The sequence below is a fragment of the Salmo salar genome, chromosome ssa04 (assembly GCF_905237065.1).
Source record: "Salmo salar chromosome ssa04, Ssal_v3.1, whole genome shotgun sequence".
Lineage (NCBI taxonomy): Eukaryota > Metazoa > Chordata > Actinopteri > Salmoniformes > Salmonidae > Salmo > Salmo salar.
This window is the reverse complement of record NC_059445.1, coordinates 82,643,526-82,663,500: the sequence shown is the minus strand read 5'-3', so window position 1 is coordinate 82,663,500 and position 19,975 is coordinate 82,643,526. Positions and strand designations below refer to the sequence as shown.

The 19,975-nt window shown below is 49.2% G+C and overlaps 1 protein-coding gene across 1 annotated transcript in view; it reads right to left on the bottom strand.

Moving 5' to 3' along the window:
* LOC106603954 (E3 ubiquitin-protein ligase RNF43) overlaps window positions 1–19,975 on the bottom strand; it is a 219,130-nt gene that overhangs the window by 3,316 nt on the left and 195,839 nt on the right. The window contains exons 3-7 of the mRNA XM_045717401.1: window positions 19,204–19,278; window positions 18,816–18,950; window positions 3,405–3,506; window positions 2,725–2,998; window positions 84–1,709 (exon numbers count right to left, since the gene is read on the bottom strand). Coding sequence (XP_045573357.1) covers window positions 84–1,709; window positions 2,725–2,998; window positions 3,405–3,506; window positions 18,816–18,950; window positions 19,204–19,278 — 2,212 coding nt within the window. The remainder of the gene's footprint in view (window positions 1–83; window positions 1,710–2,724; window positions 2,999–3,404; window positions 3,507–18,815; window positions 18,951–19,203; window positions 19,279–19,975) is intronic.

Here is a 19,975-nt window from a genome sequence, read left to right as displayed (position 1 = left end):
TGAGGAAAACTATGAACAAGACAGCAGTTGTTCACATCATATGTAGCTATAAAAAAGAAGTTAAGGACTGGTTATACACCCACCCTGATTATTGTGTAATGTTTGGCAGTATAAACAAACGTCTGTGTTGTAGACGTTCGCTGGGCCATGGTGGCGCCTGCTGGATGGGGGCGAGGCTCTGTCCATAGGGACCCCCAGCCCGGGCCCCAGCAGCTGGGGCTCAGAGTGGGCCTGCTGCACCCGCTTCTGCCACACCACATGGTGGGGACCTCCACAGCAGGGCCAGTCCTCTAGACCCCCCAGGGGCCTCATTCCTCCAGAGTCCATGATGAGGGGCACAGGCATGGAGAGCAGAGCGGGGGGCAGGTCGGGCGGGGGGCAGCAGTAGCCCTGGTCATAGTGGATGTGGATGCTACAGTCGTCCTGCAGGTCCAGGTCCTGTTGGAAAAGCACTGAGGGGCCGTCGAGCACACAGTCGCCCAGCCGGCCTGCCCTCCGGTGAGGGTGGCCCCCGTGGCTGTGGTCCTGGTGGCAGCAGGTGGGTGGGGGAGGTAAGGGGGCTGGGGTTACCAGGACTGGAGAAGGGCCTGAGGGGTGGCTGAGCTCATGGCCCTGACCCTCTGTCCCGTGGCCATGGGCCCCTCTACTGTCTGTGGGGTCTGCCTTAGGGCAGTGATAGGGGCTGTCTTTCAGAGGGCACACTGGGGAATCTTTGTCCAGAGCCGGGGGAGATCCTGACTCAGGGCCAAAAGCAGCAGCAGTAGCCCCCAGCTCCTCGCCCAACCCCCTGCCTGGCCCCTGGCCCTGGGCGTGCTCCCTCTCCCCTTCCTCTCGGTAGTAGTGGTGACGGTGGCGGTGGTAGTGGACGTGGCTAAACACAGCCTGCTGCTGTTCCTCAGAGCACCCTCCTCTTCTTCCTCCTCCTCTTCCTCCTCGTTCTCTGTCTCTGTTCACCACTGAATCCAGGGACCTGGGTCTCTGGGCCCCTGCTTCCATGCTGTCCCTGCGGCCTGTCGGTCCCGGCCCGTAGTACACAAACGGATCATAGTCACTGCTCAGGGAGCTGCGGAACGTGGACCAGCTACCATAAACACCCTGCAGGGACACGTCAGTACAGTTGAGTACCGAGTCACTGGAGGAGCCGTGACAGGGGCCAGAGCTGGAGTCACTGGCCGGCCCATCAGCCAGGTAGCCACTGCGCTCTGTCCGGTAGCTCCCCCCAGAGCAGCTGCCCCCCTCGTTCCCCCGGCTGTGGGCTCCCCCTGCGGAGGCGCGGGGAGCAGAGGAGGGGGCGTGGTGGAGCCTGGAACTGGAGGCGCTGCGCTGGGAAGGGCAGCCTGAGCGGTAGGCGTGGCAGGAGCGGCGAGGCCCGGGGCCATAGTGCGTCTCCATAGAGTGGCCTGCTGTCTTGCAGCTGACCCCGGCTCTGTGGGGCCTTCCGGGGCCCTCTGCAGGGTGAAGGTATCCGCAGCCAGGGCCCAGGGGCCGGCTAGGAAGGAAGCGGTGGGTCTGGGGGTCCAGAGGCGGGGAGCCGCTATAGTGGCCCAGGGAGGGGTATGGACCAGAGGGGCCGCGGGGGAAGTGAGGCCTCATGGAGAAGGGGATGGGGTGCTGGGGGAAGGTGTGGGCGTGGGGGTGCAGGAAACCCTGGCTGTGTTCGGGGGTCTGCTGTAGTCTTGTCCTCCGTGGCTGTCCAGACAGCTCTGAACCTGTGGAGCATTAGAACACACAGTCAGACAGACAGGCTACAGACAGACAGACAGACAGACAGACAGACAGACAGACAGACAGACAGACAGACAGACAGACAGACAGACAGACAGACAGACAGACAGGCGACAGACAGGCTACAGACAGGCTACAGACAGGCAGACAGACAGCGACACAGACAGGCGACAGACAGGCTACACAGACAGACAGACAGCTACACAGACAGACAGACAGCTACACAGACAGACAGACAGACAGACAGACAGACAGACAGACAGACAGACAGACAGACAGACAGACAGACAGACAGACAGACAGACAGACAGGCTACACATCAGAGGAGGCTGCTAAGGGGAGGACGGCTCATAATAGTAATAGAACATGATATATCTGATCTCATTCCACTCCAGTCATTACAACGAGCTCTTCCTCTACAATGAAGGTGCCACCAACCTCCTGTGCTACACACAAAGACAGACAGGCTACACACACACACACAAAGACAGACAGGCAACACACACACACAGACAGACAGGCAACACACACACACACAGACAGACAGGCAACACACACACAAAGACAGACAGGCAACACACACACACACACAAAGACAGACAGCCAACACACACACATACAAAGACAGACAGCCAACACACACACACACACAAAGACAGACAGGCAACACACACACACACACACAAAGACAGACAGGCAACACACACACACAAAGACAGACAGGCAACACACACACACAAAGACAGACAGGCAACACACACACACAAAGACAGACAGGCAACACACACACACAAAGACAGACAGGCAACACACACACACAAAGACAGACAGACAAGCAACACACACACACACACAGTGTATAAAACTGGATTGTTACTGTATAATTCCCTTATCCAGTATAATAGTAATACAGCTGAAGAGTGGGTAAAGGAGTGGTTCTTGTGCTTCTCCTCTTAGGCCCATTGTAGAGCTCCCCTAGTGGCTATGTCATGTCCTTACCCATGATGTTGTGCATGCAGAGGGGACAGGTGCGGTGCTGCAGTAGCCAGGGGTCCACACATTCCTTATGGAACTCATGAGCACACGAGATGATCCTCAGGTTCTGTCCCTCCAGGAACTCATCCAGACAGATGGCACAGACAGGGCTGGAGTTAGAGCTGCTATTAGACCTCCAGCCCCCACGGTGGCGCTGTGAGCCCCCGCAGCCCTGAGAGCTGTACGTCCGCGTTTCCAGACGACTGATGGCTCGCATCGTCTGCTGGTGGACCGAGTCCTGTGGTCATAGAGGAAGAAGCCGTGTGGGACGGAGGTTAGAGAACGGAACCTCAGAATGGACTGAGATGTGTCAAAGTTCAAATTCCAGGGAGATTTCAAGTTTTCTGGTGAATGTTTCAGCTGTATATATCAGTGGCCAGTATGCTTAGTGTTTGGTCTACAGTTTGAGGACTAACGCTAAACCACTTTCAAATGGCTGTATTCTGCAGAGATAAAGACAAACCACTTTCAGATGGCTGTATTCTGCAGAGATAAAGACTTCGGTATTGAGAGATAAAGACTTCGGTATTGACAGATAAAGACTTCGGTATTGACAGATAAAGACTTCGGTATTGACAGATAAAGACTTCGGTATTGATAGATAAAGACAGATACATTGAGACTGGTGTTGTTGACTGACTCACCCAGGTTCTGCTGGACTTGCATCTGTACCGGAAAGCAAAGATCGAAACGATGGCCAGAATAGCAAGGACTATAGTGAGCAGGACAACAACATCATAGTGGGGCTGGAAAGCGAGAGAGAGGAGAGAGAGGAGAGTGAGGAGAGTGAGAAATGAGAGAGCGACAGAGAGAGAGAGAGACAGAGAGAGAGACAGAGAGACAGAGAGACAGAGAGAGAGAGAGAGAGAGAGAGAGAGAGAGAGAGAGAGAGAGAGAGAGAGAGAGAGAGAGAGAGAGAGAGAGAGAGAGAGAGATCTCTATAAGTCTGGAACAGTAATGGTACAGGGCAACCTCAAACAGTTTCAGCTGGACTTTCACCTAATCAAAGAATTAGCTCAGCAGGAGAAGCTCTCCCCTGAGAAAGATACCCCCACCCCGAGCAGGTCAGACCAGACCTCTTCATTATATAACCCCACAGACTAGCCACCCCCAGACCTCTTCATTATATAACCCCCAGACCTCTTCATTATATAACCCCAGACCTCTTCATTATATAACCCCCCAGACCTCTTCATTATATAACCCCCCAGACCTCTTCATTATATAACCCCCCAGACCTCTTCATTATATAACCCCCAGACCAGCAACCCCCAGACCTCTTCATTATATAACCCCACAGACTAGCCACCCCCAGACCTCTTCATTATATAACCCCCAGACCTCTTCATTATATAACCCCCCAGACCTCTTCATTATATAACCCCACAGACCTCTAATATAACCCCCCAGACCTCTTCATTATATAACCCCCCAGACCTCTTCATTATATAACCCCCCAGACCAGCAACCCCCAGACCTCTTCATTATATAACCCCACAGACTAGCCACCCCCAGACCTCTTCATTATATAACCCCCAGACCTCTTCATTATATAACCCCCAGACCTCTTCATTATATAACCCCCAGACCTCTTCATTATATAACCCCACAGACTAGCCACCCCCAGACCTCTTCATTATATAACCCCCCAGACCTCTTCATTATATAACCCCACAGACCAGCAACCCCCAGACCTCTTCATTATATAACCCCCCAGACCTCTTCATTATATAACCCCACAGACCAGCAACCCCCAGACCTCTTCATTATATAACCCCCCAGACCTCTTCATTATATAACCCCCAGACCTCTTCATTATATAACCCCACAGACCAGCAACCCCCAGACCTCTTCATTATATAACCCCCCAGACCTCTTCATTATATAACCCCACAGACCAGCAACCCCCAGACCTCTTCATTATATAACCCCCAGACCTCTTCATTATATAACCCCACAGACCAGCAACCCCCAGACCTCTTCATTATATAACCCCCAGACCTCTTCATTATATAACCCCACAGACCAGCAACCCCCAGACCTCTTCATTATATAACCCCCCAGACCTCTTCATTATATAACCCCACAGACCAGCAACCCCCAGACCTCTTCATTATATAACCCCCAGACCTCTTCATTATATAACCCCCCAGACCTCTTCATTATATAACCCCACAGACCAGCCACCCCCAGACCTCTTCATTATATAACCCCCCAGACCTCTTCATTATATAACCCCACAGACCAGCAACCCCCAGACCTCTTCATTATATAACCCCCCAGACCTCTTCATTATATAACCCCACAGACCAGCAACCCCCAGACCTCTTCATTATATAACCCCCCAGACCTCTTCATTATATAACCCCACAGACCAGCAACCCCCAGACCTCTTCATTATATAACCCCCAGCCCTCTTCATTATATAACCCCACAGACCTCTTCATTATATAAAACCACAGACCAGCAACCCCCAGACCTCTTCATTATATAACCCCCAGACCTCTTCATTATATAACCCCCCAGACCTCTTCATTATATAACCCCCAGACCTCTTCATTATATAACCCCACAGACCAGCAACCCCCAGACCTCTTCATTATATAACCCCCAGACCTCTTCATTATATAACCCCACAGACCTCTTCATTATATAACCCCACAGACCAGCAACCCCCAGACCTCTTCATTATATAACCCCCAGACCTCTTCATTATATAACCCCCACAGACCTCTTCATTATATAACCCCACAGACCAGCAACCCCCAGACCTCTTCATTATATAACCCCCCAGACCTCTTCATTATATAACCCCCAGACCTCTTCATTATATAACCCCACAGACCAGCAACCCCCAGACCTCTTCATTATATAACCCCCCAGACCTCTTCATTATATAACCCCACAGACCAGCAACCCCAGACCTCTTCATTATATAACCCCCCAGACCTCTTCATTATATAACCCCCCAGACCCCTTCATTATATAACCCCACAGACCAGCAACCCCCAGACCTCTTCATTATATAACCCCACAGACCAGCAACCCCCAGACCTCTTCATTATATAACCCCCAGACCTCTTCATTATATAACCCCCCAGACCTCTTCATTATATAACCCCACAGACCTCTTCATTATATAACCCCACAGACCAGCAACCCCCAGACCTCTTCATTATATAACCCCCAGACCTCTTCATTATATAACCCCACAGACCAGCAACCCCCAGACCTCTTCATTATATAACCCCCCAGACCTCTTCATTATATAACCCCACAGACCAGCAACCCCCAGACCTCTTCATTATATAACCCCCAGACCTCTTCATTATATAACCCCACAGACCTCTTCATTATATAACCCCCCAGACCTCTTCATTATATAACCCCACAGACCAGCAACCCCCAGACCTCTTCATTATATAACCCCACAGACCTCTTCATTATATAACCCCCAGACCTCTTCATTATATAACCCCACAGACCAGCCACCCCCAGACCTCTTCATTATATAACCCCCAGACCTCTTCATTATATAACCCACAGACCTCTTCATTATATAACCCCACAGACCAGCCACCCCCAGACCTCTTCATTATATAACCCCCAGACCTCTTCATTATATAACCCCACAGACCTCTTCATAATAACCCCCAGACCTCTTCATTATATAACCCCACAGACCAGCAACCCCCAGACCTCTTCATTATATAACCCCCCAGACCTCTTCATTATATAACCCCACAGACCAGCCACCCCACAGACCTCTTCATTATATAACCCCACAGACCAGCAACCCCAAGAGGAAAGTCAACCTCCCAGCACAGAGTACTACTCCCTCATTGAAATGAAGGATACATTCACCCAGCTGGAGGTAAGGCAGGTGGAGCTGGAAAAGCAGGTAAAAAGCAAAAGCAGGAGAAGAACAGAGCACTAGAGGAGAGAATCAGACTGCTGGAGGAGAGGGTGAGGGGGGATGGAGGAGAGGGTGAGGGGGGATGGAGGAGAGAATCAGACTGCTGGAGGAGAGGGTGAGGGGGGATGGAGGAGAGGGTGAGGGGGGATGGAGGAGAGGATGAGGGGGATGGAGGAGAGGATGAGGGGGGATGGAGGAGAGGGTGAGGGGGATGGAGGAGAGGATGAGGGGGATGGAGGAGAGGATCAGACTGCTGGAGGAGAGGGTGAGGGGGGGATGGAGGAGAGGGTGAGGGGGGATGGAGGAGAGGGTGAGGGGGGATGGTGGAGAGGGTGAGGGGGGATGGAGGAGAGGGTGAGGGGGATGGTGGAGAGGATCAGACTGCTGGAGGAGAGGGTGAGGGGGATGGAGGAGAGGGTGAGGGGGGATGGAGGAGAGAATCAGACTGCTGGAGGAGAGGGTCAGACTGCTGGAGGAGAGGGTGAGGGGGATGGAGGAGAGGGTGAGGGGGGATGGAGGGAGAGAATCAGACTGCTGGAGGAGAGGGTGAGGGGGATGGAGGAGAGGGTGAGGGGGGATGGAGGAGAGAATCAGACTGCTGGAGGAGAGGGTGAGGGGGATGGAGGAGAGGGTGAGGGGGGATGGAGGGAGAGAATCAGACTGCTGGAGGTGAGAATCAGACTGCTGGAGGAGAGGGTGAGGGGGGATGGAGGGAGAGAATCAGACTGCTGGAGGTGAGAATCAGACTGCTGGAGGAGAGGGTGAGGGGGATGGAGGAGAGGGTGAGGGGGGATGGAGGAGAGAATCAGACTGCTGGAGGAGAGGGTGAGGGGGATGGAGGAGAGGGTGAGGGGGATGGAGGAGAGGGTGAGGGGGGATGGTGGAGAGGGTGAGGGGGATGGAGGAGAGGGTGAGGGGGATGGCGTGTGACAGAGAACAACCCACTAGAGAGGTGGCCCCCCCTGCAGAGAAACCAGCAGAACAGTCCACACCAGACCCTGACCATAGTGTTGACACCACAGCAGAACAGTCCACACCAGACCCTGACCATAGTGTTAACACCACAGCAGAACAGTCCACACCAGACCCAGACCATAGTGTTGACACCACAGCAGAACAGTCCACACCAGACCCTGACCATAGTGTTGACACCACAGCAGAACAGTCCACACCAGACCCAGACCATAGTGTTGACACCACAGCAGAACAGTCCACACCAGACCCAGACCATAGTGTTGACACCACAGCAGAACAGTCCACACCAGACCATAGTGTTGACACCACAGCAGAACAGACAAATGAAGAACCCCAAGTCCAGGGCATCTCACCCCCTCTGAGCCACCCTGATAGCCCTCCTGACTCCCTCCCCCCCCACACCCACTGAGGACATACACAAGACACAGACTGTACTCCACACAGAGCCATTGTACTCCACACAGAGCCATTGTACTCCACACAGGGCCATTGTACTCCACACAGAGCCATTGTACTCCACACAGAGCCATTGTACTCCACACAGAGCCATTGTACTCCACACAGGGCCATTGTACTCCACACAGGGCCATTGTACTCCACACAGGGCCATTGTACTTCACACAGGGCCATTGTACTCCACACAGAGCCATTGTACTCCACACAGGGCCATTGTACTCCACACAGAGCCATTGTACTCCACACAGGGCCATTGTACTCCACACAGAGCCATTGTACTCCACACAGGGCCATTGTACTCCACACAGGGCCATGAAGGTCCAGATAGCTTTTTTCCCTTAATAAATAAAATCATCACTTAAAAACTGCCGTTTGTGTTTACTTGGGTTATCTTTGTGTAATATTAAAATGTGTTTGATGAGCTGAAACATTTAGGTGTGACAAAATGTGCAAAAAAATAAGAAATCAGGAAGGTGCAAATACTTTTTCACAGCACTGTATACAAGAGAAAAAAACTTTTTCCCAAACAGTGTGTCTAAACTCTGGTGTCCAAACACCCAGCGCACCGTAGACCTTCTGTCTGAGGACCAAGTATGTTCACCTAGCCACATAATAATACACACAGGCACAAACCACCTGAGAACACAGCAGGAAAGGATGGCCACAGCACTGAAGGGAGTGATTGAAATAGCTTCTTCTACTTTCCCCAATGCACAAGTGGTTATCTCCACCCTGCTACCACGAAAAGACTTCCACCCTGCTACCATACAGTGGGTAAATGCAAGTATTTCCCGTGACTGTGCCTCAAAACCAAATGTTTACCTGGCCCACCACTCCACCCTGGACTTGAACAGCCTCTATGACCAGGTCCACCTATTCAAGGCAGCAGTGCCCACCTTCGCCCGAACCCTAAAGGACATTGCCCTCAACAGCTGCCCCAACACTTCACACAGGAGCAACAGATCAATAGACACCCTGCCCAGACCAGCGAGACACTCTCCCAGACCCCCCCGGACTTACACATAGAGGACCCACGCCTAGAGGACCTACATCCAGACCACAACACCACCAGCCACATCCACATCCCCCCCAAGTCAACCATCCCCACACCCCATTTAGGCCCCTTCAGATCAGACCTATGCCCCTCCTGCCCATCCCATGCCCCCCTCTTCTGCAAAGAGGGCCTCAACATGAAAGTCACACATATGCCCAGGCCGTGAGCTGGCAAACAACCAACAACAAAAACGGGTCACAACTCCTGCAGCTCTGTCGCACGCTGGGTACGTACATAGTCAATGGTAGGCTTCGAGGGGACTCCTATGGTAGGTACACCTATAGCTCATCTCTTGGCAGTAGTACTGTAGACTACTTTATCACTGACCTCAACCCAGAGTCTCTCAAAGAGTTCACAGTCAGCCCACTGACACCCCTATCAGACCACAGCAAAATCACAGTCTACTTGAACAGAGCAATACTAAATCATCAGGCATCAAAGCCAAAGGACACCACATAAGGTGAATGCACCAATTTGTAAGGTGCTCTGGATAAGAGCGTCTGCTAAATGACTTAAATGTTAAATGTAAATGTAAAGGAACTGAGTAACATTAAGAAATGCTATAGATGGAAGGAATGCAGTTTGGAAACCTAACAGAAAACAATTAGGCAACAACTAATTCAATCCCTTTTAGACAACTTCCTGGACAAAACGTTCCACTGTAATAGTGAAGGTGTAAACGTGGCAGTAGAAAATCTTAACAGTATATTTGACCTCTCAGCTTCCCTATCAAATCTAAAATAAAAAAATTATTAAAATGAACAACAATAACAAATGGTTTGGTGAAGAATGCAAAAATCTAAGAAAGAAATTGAGAAACCTGTCCAACCAAAAACATAGAGACCCGGAAAACCTGAGTCTACGCCTTCACTATGGTGAATCACTAAAACAATACAGAAATACAGTACGGAAAAAGAAGGAACAGCACGTCAGAAATCAACTAAATGTAATTGAAGAATCCATAGAATCTAACCACTTCTGGGAAAATTGGAAAACACTAAACAAACAACAACACGAAGAATTATCTATCCAAAATGGAGATGTGTGGGTAAACCACTTCTCCAATCTTTTTGGCTCTATAACAAAGAACAAACAGCAAAAACACATATATGATCAAATGCAAATCTTAGAATAAACTATTAAAGACTACCAGATCCCACTGGATTCTCCAATTACCTTGAATGAACTACAGGACAAAATAAAAACCCTCCAACCCAAAAAGGCCTGTGGTGTTGATGGTATCCTCAATGAAATGATAAAATATACAGACAACAAATTCCAATTGGCTATACATAAACTCTTTAACATCATCTTTAGCTCTGGCATCTTCCCAAGTACTTGGAAACAAGGACTGATCACCCCAATCCACAAAAGTGGAGATAAATTTGACCAAAATAACTACTGTGGGATATGGGTCATCAGCAACCTTGGGAAAATCCTCTGTATTATCATTAACAGCAGACTCGTACATTTCCTCAGTGAAAATATACTGAGCAAATGTCAAATTGGCTTTTTAACAAATTATCGGACGACAGACCACGTATTCACCCTGCACACCCTAATTGACAAACAAACAAACCAAAACAAAGGCAAAGTCTTCTCATGCTTTGTTGATTTCAAAAAGGCCTTCGACTAAATTTGGCATGAGGGTCTGCTATACAAATTGATGGAAAGCGGTGTTGGGGGGAAAACATACGACATTATAAAATCCATGTACACAAACAACAAGTGTGTGGTTAAAATAGGCAAAAAACACACACATTTCTTCCAACAGGGCCGTGGGGTGAGACAGGGATGCAGCTTAAGCCCCACCCTCTTCAACATATTTATCAACGAATTGGCGAGGGGACTAGAACAATCTGCATCACCCGGCCTCACCCTACTAGAATCTGAAGTGAAATGTCTACTGTTTGCTGATTATCTGGTGCTTCTGTCACCAACCAAGGAGGGCCTACAGCAGCACCTAGATATTATGCACAGATTCTGCCAGACCTGGGCCCTGACAGTAAATCTTAGTACAACCAGCACTGCAGCTGTAATGAATGAGTAGCAAAGCGTTCCGATAAGCTTGTGTTGTTAGTATTATTTGCTTGTGTTTTTTAATATCGAGTAATATTTCACTTTCTCTGGTCATAACAGTAACAACATGAATTCGTGCATGAGACAGAAATAATGCAGTGGAACTTGAGTTTCACCATCAGCTGGAAGGCTGTGTCCTCTTTTCTCAGCAGAGGGAGGGAAAGAGGAGGGATGGTGAGTTGGGTGAGAGGCAGCCTCACCGCTGCTCCCTCCCTCCCTTCAGACTGACCAGATGCAGGCCATCAGTCCAGTAAAAACATAAGCAAATTATTACATTCTCTTAGCTGTGCCTCACAAGTAATACAACAAATGATGTATTACCAGTGTGATCATAATGATAGCCAATGATATGTAGGTATATGATCGCACAGTGATAATGTATTGGACCTATAGCCTACTGTCACATCTTCTCCTGCTCCTCCCCTCTGGCGTACGACATCGCCAGAATACTAACCACCAATCCTGGGATTCATCATTCCGCTCACCTGTTAATCATTATGATTCACAACTGGACTTCGTTACCTTCAACATTTCCTCCCCTTTATATGTCACTCCCTTGTGTTTTTTTCACCAGTTGGTATTGTTCTTGTTTACTGGCGTGTAGCCTTATGGAATTGTCTTGTTACTGGTTTTGTTGTTTTAGTAAACATTTCACCTGCACCTACTTCCTGCTTCCCGAATCACAGCTCCGTTATTACAGAATACCAACTCAAACTATGGAAGCAGCAGGAAAGTCTGAAATCTCTCAGACGGTCGAGGAACAAGGTCATCCTCGGCCTCCCTTGGCTCCAACGCCATAACCCTACCATCTCATGGTCGAGGATGAAAACCACAGACTGGTCACCTGAATACCGGAAGACCTGCTTCCCTGTCCCCTGTGGTTCCACATCAGTTGACAGTCCTTCCTATGGTTGCCCTTCAGCCCAACATCCCAGCACAACCTACCAGGACTTTAAGGAGGTATTCTCCAAGACCCACGCTACTGGTCTCCCTACTCATCACCCTTGGGACTGTGCCATCGGCCTGTTTTCCGGTGCTACACATCCGCGCAGATGGATCTACCCTCTGTCAGTGGTTGAGACCTAGGCCATGGAGAATTACATTCAAGAGGTGCTCCAACAGGGTTTTATCCGCACATCTGCGTCGGCTGGTTTCTTCTTCGTGGCCAAGATTGGAGGGAGGATTACGCACATATCGATTACCGAGGACTCAATGACATCAACAAGAAGTATTGGTACCCTCTCCCGTTGGTGCCGTCAGCCATAGAGCAGCTCTGCGGGGCTCAGTTCTTCACCAAACTGGACCTGCTGAGTGCCTAATCTCATCCGCATCCGGGAGGGGGATGAGTGGAAGACGGCGTTCAGCATGATGTCTGGTCACTACGAGTATTTGGTTATGCCCTTTGGCTTAGCCAATGCTCTGTCAGTGTTCCAGGCATTCGTCAACGAGGTGTTCAGGGACATGCTCGGATGGCAAGTGATTGTATACATCGATGACATCCTGATCTTCTCGACCAACCTGAAAGATCACATCACCCACTTTCGAGCAGTCCTTGGACGCCTCTTGGTCAATCACATGTTCGTCAAGGCGGAGAAGTGCCAATTCTACCAGAGGGCTGTATCCTTCCTGGGTTACCAAATCAGCTTGCAGGGAGTGAGGATGGAGGACAAGAAGGTAGATGTGGTAAGGTCATGGCCAGTCCAAACCACCATCAAGGGGTTACAACGGTTTCTGGGGTTTGCCAACTTCTACCGCCGCTTCATCAGGAACTTCAGCGCCTTCGCCACCCTTCTCACCTCCCTCCTCAAGGGTGGGCCTCGTAGGTTGGTGTAGTCTCCGATAGCCGACGAGGCCTTTGTCTCCTCAAGGGGCGTTTCCCATCCGCCTCCTTGCTAATGCACCCAGATCCCACGTTAACTTTTGTGGTTGAGGTAGATGCATATGAGGTGGGTGTGGGGGCAGTTTTGTCACAAAGACAGGGTAACCATTGAAATTGTATCCTTATGCTTTTTTCTCCAAGAAACTGTCCTCCGCAGAGGAATTACGACATCGGCGATCGGGAGCTCCTGGCGTTGAAGTTGGCATTAGAGGAGTGAAGACACTGGCTGGAGGGCGCCAAGGAACCATTTGTCATCCTCACCGACCATCGGAACCTACATTACATACGGACAGCGAGGAGACTGAATCCACGCCAAGCCAGGTGGACACTTTTCGACTTCATGCTGACCTATTGCCCAGGTTCGAAGAACATCATGGCCGATGCTCTGTCCCGTATCTACGATTCGGGAGAGGTTCCTGTGCAGAGAACACCCATAATCCCATCCTCCCGAATCATGGGTCCAGTGGTTTGGGACGTAGATGTGGACATCCGCCAGACTCTAGAGGGAGCCTGCACCCAGAAGGGAAGCTTCTGCCACTTCCCGTGCCTCAGCTACCTTGGTCACATCTATCCATTGACTTTGTAATCAATCTTCCCCCCTCTGATGGTTAGTGGATAGATTTTCCAAGTCATGTCGATTAATCCCTCTTCCTGGTCTCCTCACTGTTTTCCAGGTCACTGAGGAACTCTTCCAGCAGGTCTTCTGGCATTATGGCCTTCCAGAGGACATTGTCTCCAACCATGGCCCCCAATTTATATCACGAGTTAGGAGGGCCTTCTTGGAGAAGCTTGAGGTCACTGTCAGCCTCACTTCCAGGTATCGGCCTCAGTCCAACGGGCAGGTGGAAAGGATGACCCAGGAGCTGGGGAGGTTCCTGAGCAGTCACTGTCAGTATTGGCAGCGTGAGTGGACACGATTCCTTCACTAAGCAGAGTACGCCCAGAACTTGCTACATCACTCCTCCACTGGGTTGACCCCCTTTCAGTGTGTTTTGGGTTTCCAGCTGGCCCTGGCCCCGTGGACCCCGCGCCATCCATCGTCATTCTGGAACAGGCGGACCGTCACCGCAGTGAGACTCCTGTGTTCCATCCTGGGGACCACGTCTGGCTCTCTACCAGGAACCTCCCACTCCACCTGCCCTGCAAGAAACTGAGCCCCCGGTTTGTGGGGCTGTTCAAGGTTATTCGGAGGGTCAACGAGGTGACGTACAGGTTACAACTACCCAGTCACTAATGTATCTCACCCTCTTTTCATGTCTCCCTTCTCAGGCCGGTGGTTCCTGGTCCCTTAGCTGATACTGTCCCCCACGAAACCCCCCCAACCCCCCGGATATTGAGGGGTTCTGGCGTACGCTGTCAGATCCATACTGGACTCCCAACGTCGTAGGAGCTTCAGTATCTGGTGGACTGGGAGGGGTATGACCCAGAGGAGTGGTGTTGGGTTTCGGTGGACATTCTGGACCCCAACATCATCCGTGATTTCCACCTTCACCGCCGGGAACGACCCGCTCCTCATCCTCGGGTTCATCCCTCTGGTCGGCGTCATCCTGCCGCGCGTAAAAAGGGGGGGGGGGGTATGTACTGTCGCATCTGCTCCGATCCTGGGATTCATCATTACACGCACCTGTTAATCATTGATTCACACCTGGACTTCATTACCTTCAACATTTCCACCCCTTTATGTCACTCCCTTATGTTTTCTCACCAGTTGGTATTGTTCTTGTTTACTGGCGTGTAGCCTTATGGATATGTGTCATTACTAGTTTTGTTTTAGTAAACGTTGCACCTGCTTCCTGACTCACAGCTCCGTTATTACACCTGCTGCACAAACCTCATTGCTACATAAGTGTTTTTAATTGGTTTATAGGCTTACGTTTTTTTATGTCATGTTTAAAAAATATCTAAGCCGTAGATCTCAGCTTGCATTTTGACTCAGTGATCTTGACTCAGAAAAGGTTGGTGACCACTGCCTTTAGAGAACTAAAGCTACCACTCTAACTAGAGTGAACACTACAGTTCCACACTACACTCTACCAATCCAATGAGTGAACACTACAGTTCCACACTACACTCTACCAATCCAATGAGTGAACACTACAGTTCCACACTACACTCTACCAACACAACTAGAGTGAACACTACAGTTCCACACTACACTCTACCAAGAGAGGCAACACTACAGTCAGTCCCTTCTCACAACCGTTGCTGCTTGTTATAGACCACCTTCAGCCCCCAGCTGTGCCCTGGACACCATATGTCAACTGATTGCCCCCCATCTATCTTCAGAGCTCGTACTGTTAGGTGACCTAAACTGGGACATGCTTAACACACCGGTCGTCCTACAATCTAAACTAGATGCCCTCAATCTCACACAAATGATCAATGAACCTACCAGGTACAACCCCAAATCCGTAAACACGAGCACCCTCATAGATATCATCCTGACCAACCTGCCCTCTAAATACACCTCTGCTGTCTTCAACAAGGATCTCAGCGATCACTGCCTCATTGCCTGCATCAGTAATGGGTCTGCGGTCAAACAACCACCCCTCATCACTGTCAAACGCTCCCTAAAACACTTCAGCGAGCAGGGCTTTCTAATCGACCTGGCCCGGGTATCCTGGAAGGATATTGACCTCATTCCGTCAGTAGAGGATGCCTGGTTATTCTTTAAAAGTGCTTTCCTCACCATCTTAAATAAGCATGCCCCATTCAAAAAAATGTCAAACCATATAGCCCTTGGTTCACTCCAGACCTAACTGCCCTTGACCAGCACAAAAACATCCTGTGGCGGTCTGCATTAGCATCGAATAGCCCCCGCGATATGCAACTTTTCAGGGAAGTTAGGAACCAATATACACAGGCAGTTAGGAAAGCAAAGGCTAGCTTTTTCAAACATAAATTTGCATCCTGTAGCACAAACTCCAAAAAGTTCTGGGACACTGTAAAGTCCATGGAGAATAAGAGCACCTCCTCCCAGCTGCCCACTGCACTGCGGCTAGGAAACACTGTCACCACCGAAAAATCCACGATAATTGAGAATTTCAATAAGCATTTTTCTACGGCTGGCCATGCTTTCCACCTGGCTACCCCTACCCCTGCACCCCCCACAGCAACTTGCCCAAGCCTCCCCAAATTTCTCCTTCACCCAAATCCAGATAGCTGATGTTCTGAAAGAGCTGCAAAATCTTGACCCCTACAAATCAGCTGGGCTAGACAATCTGGATCCTCTCTTTCTAAAATTATCCGCCGCAATTGTTGCAACCCTTATTACTAGCCTATTCAACCTCTCTTTCGTATCGTCTGAGATCCCCAAAGATTGGAAAGCTGCCGTGGTCATCCCCCTCTTCAAAGGGGGAGACACTAGACCCAAACTGTTATAGACCCATATCCATCCTACCCTGCCTTTCTAAGGTCTTCAAAAGCCAAGTTAACAAACAGATCACCGACCATTCCGAATCCCACCACACCTTCTCCGCTATACAATCTGGTTTCCGAGCTGGTCATGGGTGCACCTCAGCCACGCTCAAGGTCCTAAACGATATCATAACCGCCATCGGTAAAAGACAAAACTGTGCAGCCATATTCATCGACCTGGCCAAGGCTTTCGACTCTGTCAATCACCACATTCTTATCGGCAGACTCAACAGTCTTGGTTTCTCAAATGACTGCCTCGCCTACTTCTCAGATAGAGTTCAGTGCGTCAAATCGGAGGGCCTGTTGTCCGGACCTCTGGCGGTCTCTATGGGGGTGCCACAGGGTTCAATTCTCAGGCCGACTCTTTTCTCTGTATACATCAATGATGTTGCTCTTGCTGCTGGTGATTCTCTGATCCACCTCTTACGCAGACGACACCATTCTGTATACATCTGACCCTTCTTTGGACACTGTGTTAACTAACCTCCAGACGAGCTTCAATGCCATACAACCCTCCTTCCGTGGCCTCCAACTGCTTTTAAATGCTAGTAAAACTAAATGTATGCTCTTCAACCGATTGCTGCCCGCACCTGCCTGCCCGTCCAGCATCACTACTCTGGACGGTTCTGACGTAGAATATGTGGACAACTACAAATACCTAGGTGTCTGGTTAGACTGTAAACTCTCCTTCCAGACTCACATCAATCATCTCCAATCCAAAATTAAATCTAGAATCGGCATCCTATTTCTCAACAAAGCCTCCTTCACTCATAGGGCCAAACATACCCTCGTAAAACTGACTATCCTCCCGATCCTCGACTTCGCGATGTCATTTACGAAATAGCCTCCAACACTCTACTCAGCAAATTGGATGCAGTCTATCACAGTGCCATGCGTTTTGTCACCAAAGCCCCATATACTACCCACCACTGAAACCTGTACGCTCTCGTTGGCTGGCCCTCGCTTCATATTCGTTGCCAAACCCACTGGCTCCAGGTCATCTATAAGTCTTTGCTATGTAAAGCCCCGCCTTATCTCAGCTAACTGGTCACCATAACAGCATCCACCCGTAGCACGCGCTCCAGCAGGTATACTTCACTGGTCACCCCCAAAGCCAATTCCTTATTTGGCGGCCTTTCCTTCCAGTTCTCTGCTGCCAATGACTGGAACGAATTGCAAAAATCACTGAAGCTGGAGACTCATCTCCCTCACTAGCTTTAAGCATCAGCTGTCAGAGCAGCTTACAGATCATTGCATCTGTACATAGCCCATCTATCTACCTCCTCGCCATATGTTGTTGCTCCTTTGCAACCCAGTATCTCTACTTGCACATCTATCACGCCAGTGTTTAATTGCTAAATTGTAATTATTTCGCCACTACAGCCTATTTATTGCCTTACCTCCCTAATCTTACCTCATTTGCAAACACTGTATGTAGATTATTTTCTGTTGTGTTATTGACTGTACGTTTGTTTATTCCATGTGTAACTCTGTGTTGTTGTTTTTGCGCACTGCTTTGCTTTATCTTAGCCAGGTCGCAGTTGTAAATGAGAACTTGTTCTCAACTAGCCTACCTGGTTAAATAAAGGACTTGTTCTCAACTAGCCACCTGGTTAAATAAAGGACTTGTTCTCAACTAGCCTACCTGGTTAAATAAAGGACTTGTTCTCAACTTGCCTACCTGGTTAAATAAATGACTTGTTCTCAACTAGCCTACCTGGTTAAATAAAGGACTTGTTCTCAACTAGCCACCTGGTTAAATAAAGGACTTGTTCTCAACTAGCCTACCTGGTTAAATAAAGGACTTGTTCTCAACTGGCCTACCTGGTTAAATAAAGGACTTGTTCTCAACTGGCCTACCTGGTTAAATAAAGGACTTGTTCTCAACTGGCCTACCTGGTTAAATAAAGGACTTGTTCTCAACTTGCCTACCTGGTTAAATAAATGACTTGTTCTCGACTAGCATACCTGGTTAAATAAAGGACTTGTTCTCAACTAGCCTACCTGGTTAAATAAAGGACTTGTTCTCAACTTGCCTACCTGGTTAAATAAAGGTGAAATAAAACATAAAAAACAACCTCTACCACCACCAGCCAATCCTCTGTTTACCTCCCGTTGCCGGGGTCCTGCTACCATGGTTCTCAGGGGGAGGGGCCAATGTCAAACTAGTAGAAGAATAGGGCTTTTACTATAGATGTATTCTCCATAGTATAAACTGGGAGAGTGTAACTAACAAGCTCTTCATATGCTATTACCCATGTTTGTATGTCAGTCCTTACCCATTTGGGGTCCTCTCTCTTGATGTCGATGCGGACTCTGGCCTCCTCGTTCCTGTTGACCAGTTCCATCAGCATCTCAGCATCCGCAGCCTGCATCAGCACCACCGGACGCAGCAGGGAGTCTGACTCAGGCAGCTACACGTGCATGTGTGTGTGCATGTAGGGGTGTGTGTGTGCATGTGTGTGTGTGTAGGTATGTTTGTGTACATGTAGGTGTGTGTGTGTGTGCATGTGTGTGTGTGTGTGTAGGTATGTTTGTGTACATGTAGGTGTGTGTGTGTTGGAGGAAGACACATAAGAAGGGGAAGACACAGAATGTTTTTTTCAGCTCAGTCTATGCTAAGTTACTGTCCTCTGCTCTCGTGGATGGGACTCCAACATTCCTCACCTGGAACTTAGCGTTGACATCATCAGTGACATCAAAGATGACAGCCTGAGCCCCTCTCTCCAGCGCCAGGCGAGCCTGAGAGAGAGAGAGAGAGAGAGAGAGAGAGAGAGAGAGAGGAGAGAGAGAGAGAGAGAGAGAGAGAGAGTGCGAGAGAGAGAGAGAGAGAGCGAGAGTTTATAATCTATTTCACTTGCTTTGGCAATGTAAACACGTTTCCCAATTGAATTCAATTGAGAGAGAGAGAGAGAGAGAGAGAGAGAGAGAGAGAGAGAGAGAGAGAGAGAGAGAGAGTTCCAAGTTGAGCAGCAGCTGCTGAAAAACTAGCTCCTACAAATATTGAAATGTACATGGTTTTTAGAGTGAAGTACATTTGAAAAAACAAACGAATACTGCAAGACTGAATGGGAGACAAAACAAGCAACAAATGAAGAAGATAGGCGTGTGAAAAAGTATCTATTTTTATAAAATTGTGCTAGCTGGATTGTTTACCAGTTGCTAAGGAGTTGTAGGGACTCTCCTAAAAGAAACTAGCTAGCTAACTAATAAATAGATAGTTAACAATACAATAGAAGGACAAAATCTGGAAGGACATAATCCCTACAAATCAGCTGGGATTGACAATCTGGATCCTCTCTTTCTAAAATTATCTGCCGAAATTGTTGGAACCCCTTTTACTAGCCTGTTCGACCTCTCTTTCGTATCGTCTGAGATCCCCAAAGATTGGAAAGCTGCTGCGGTCATCCCCACCAAAACTGTTACAGACCTATATCCA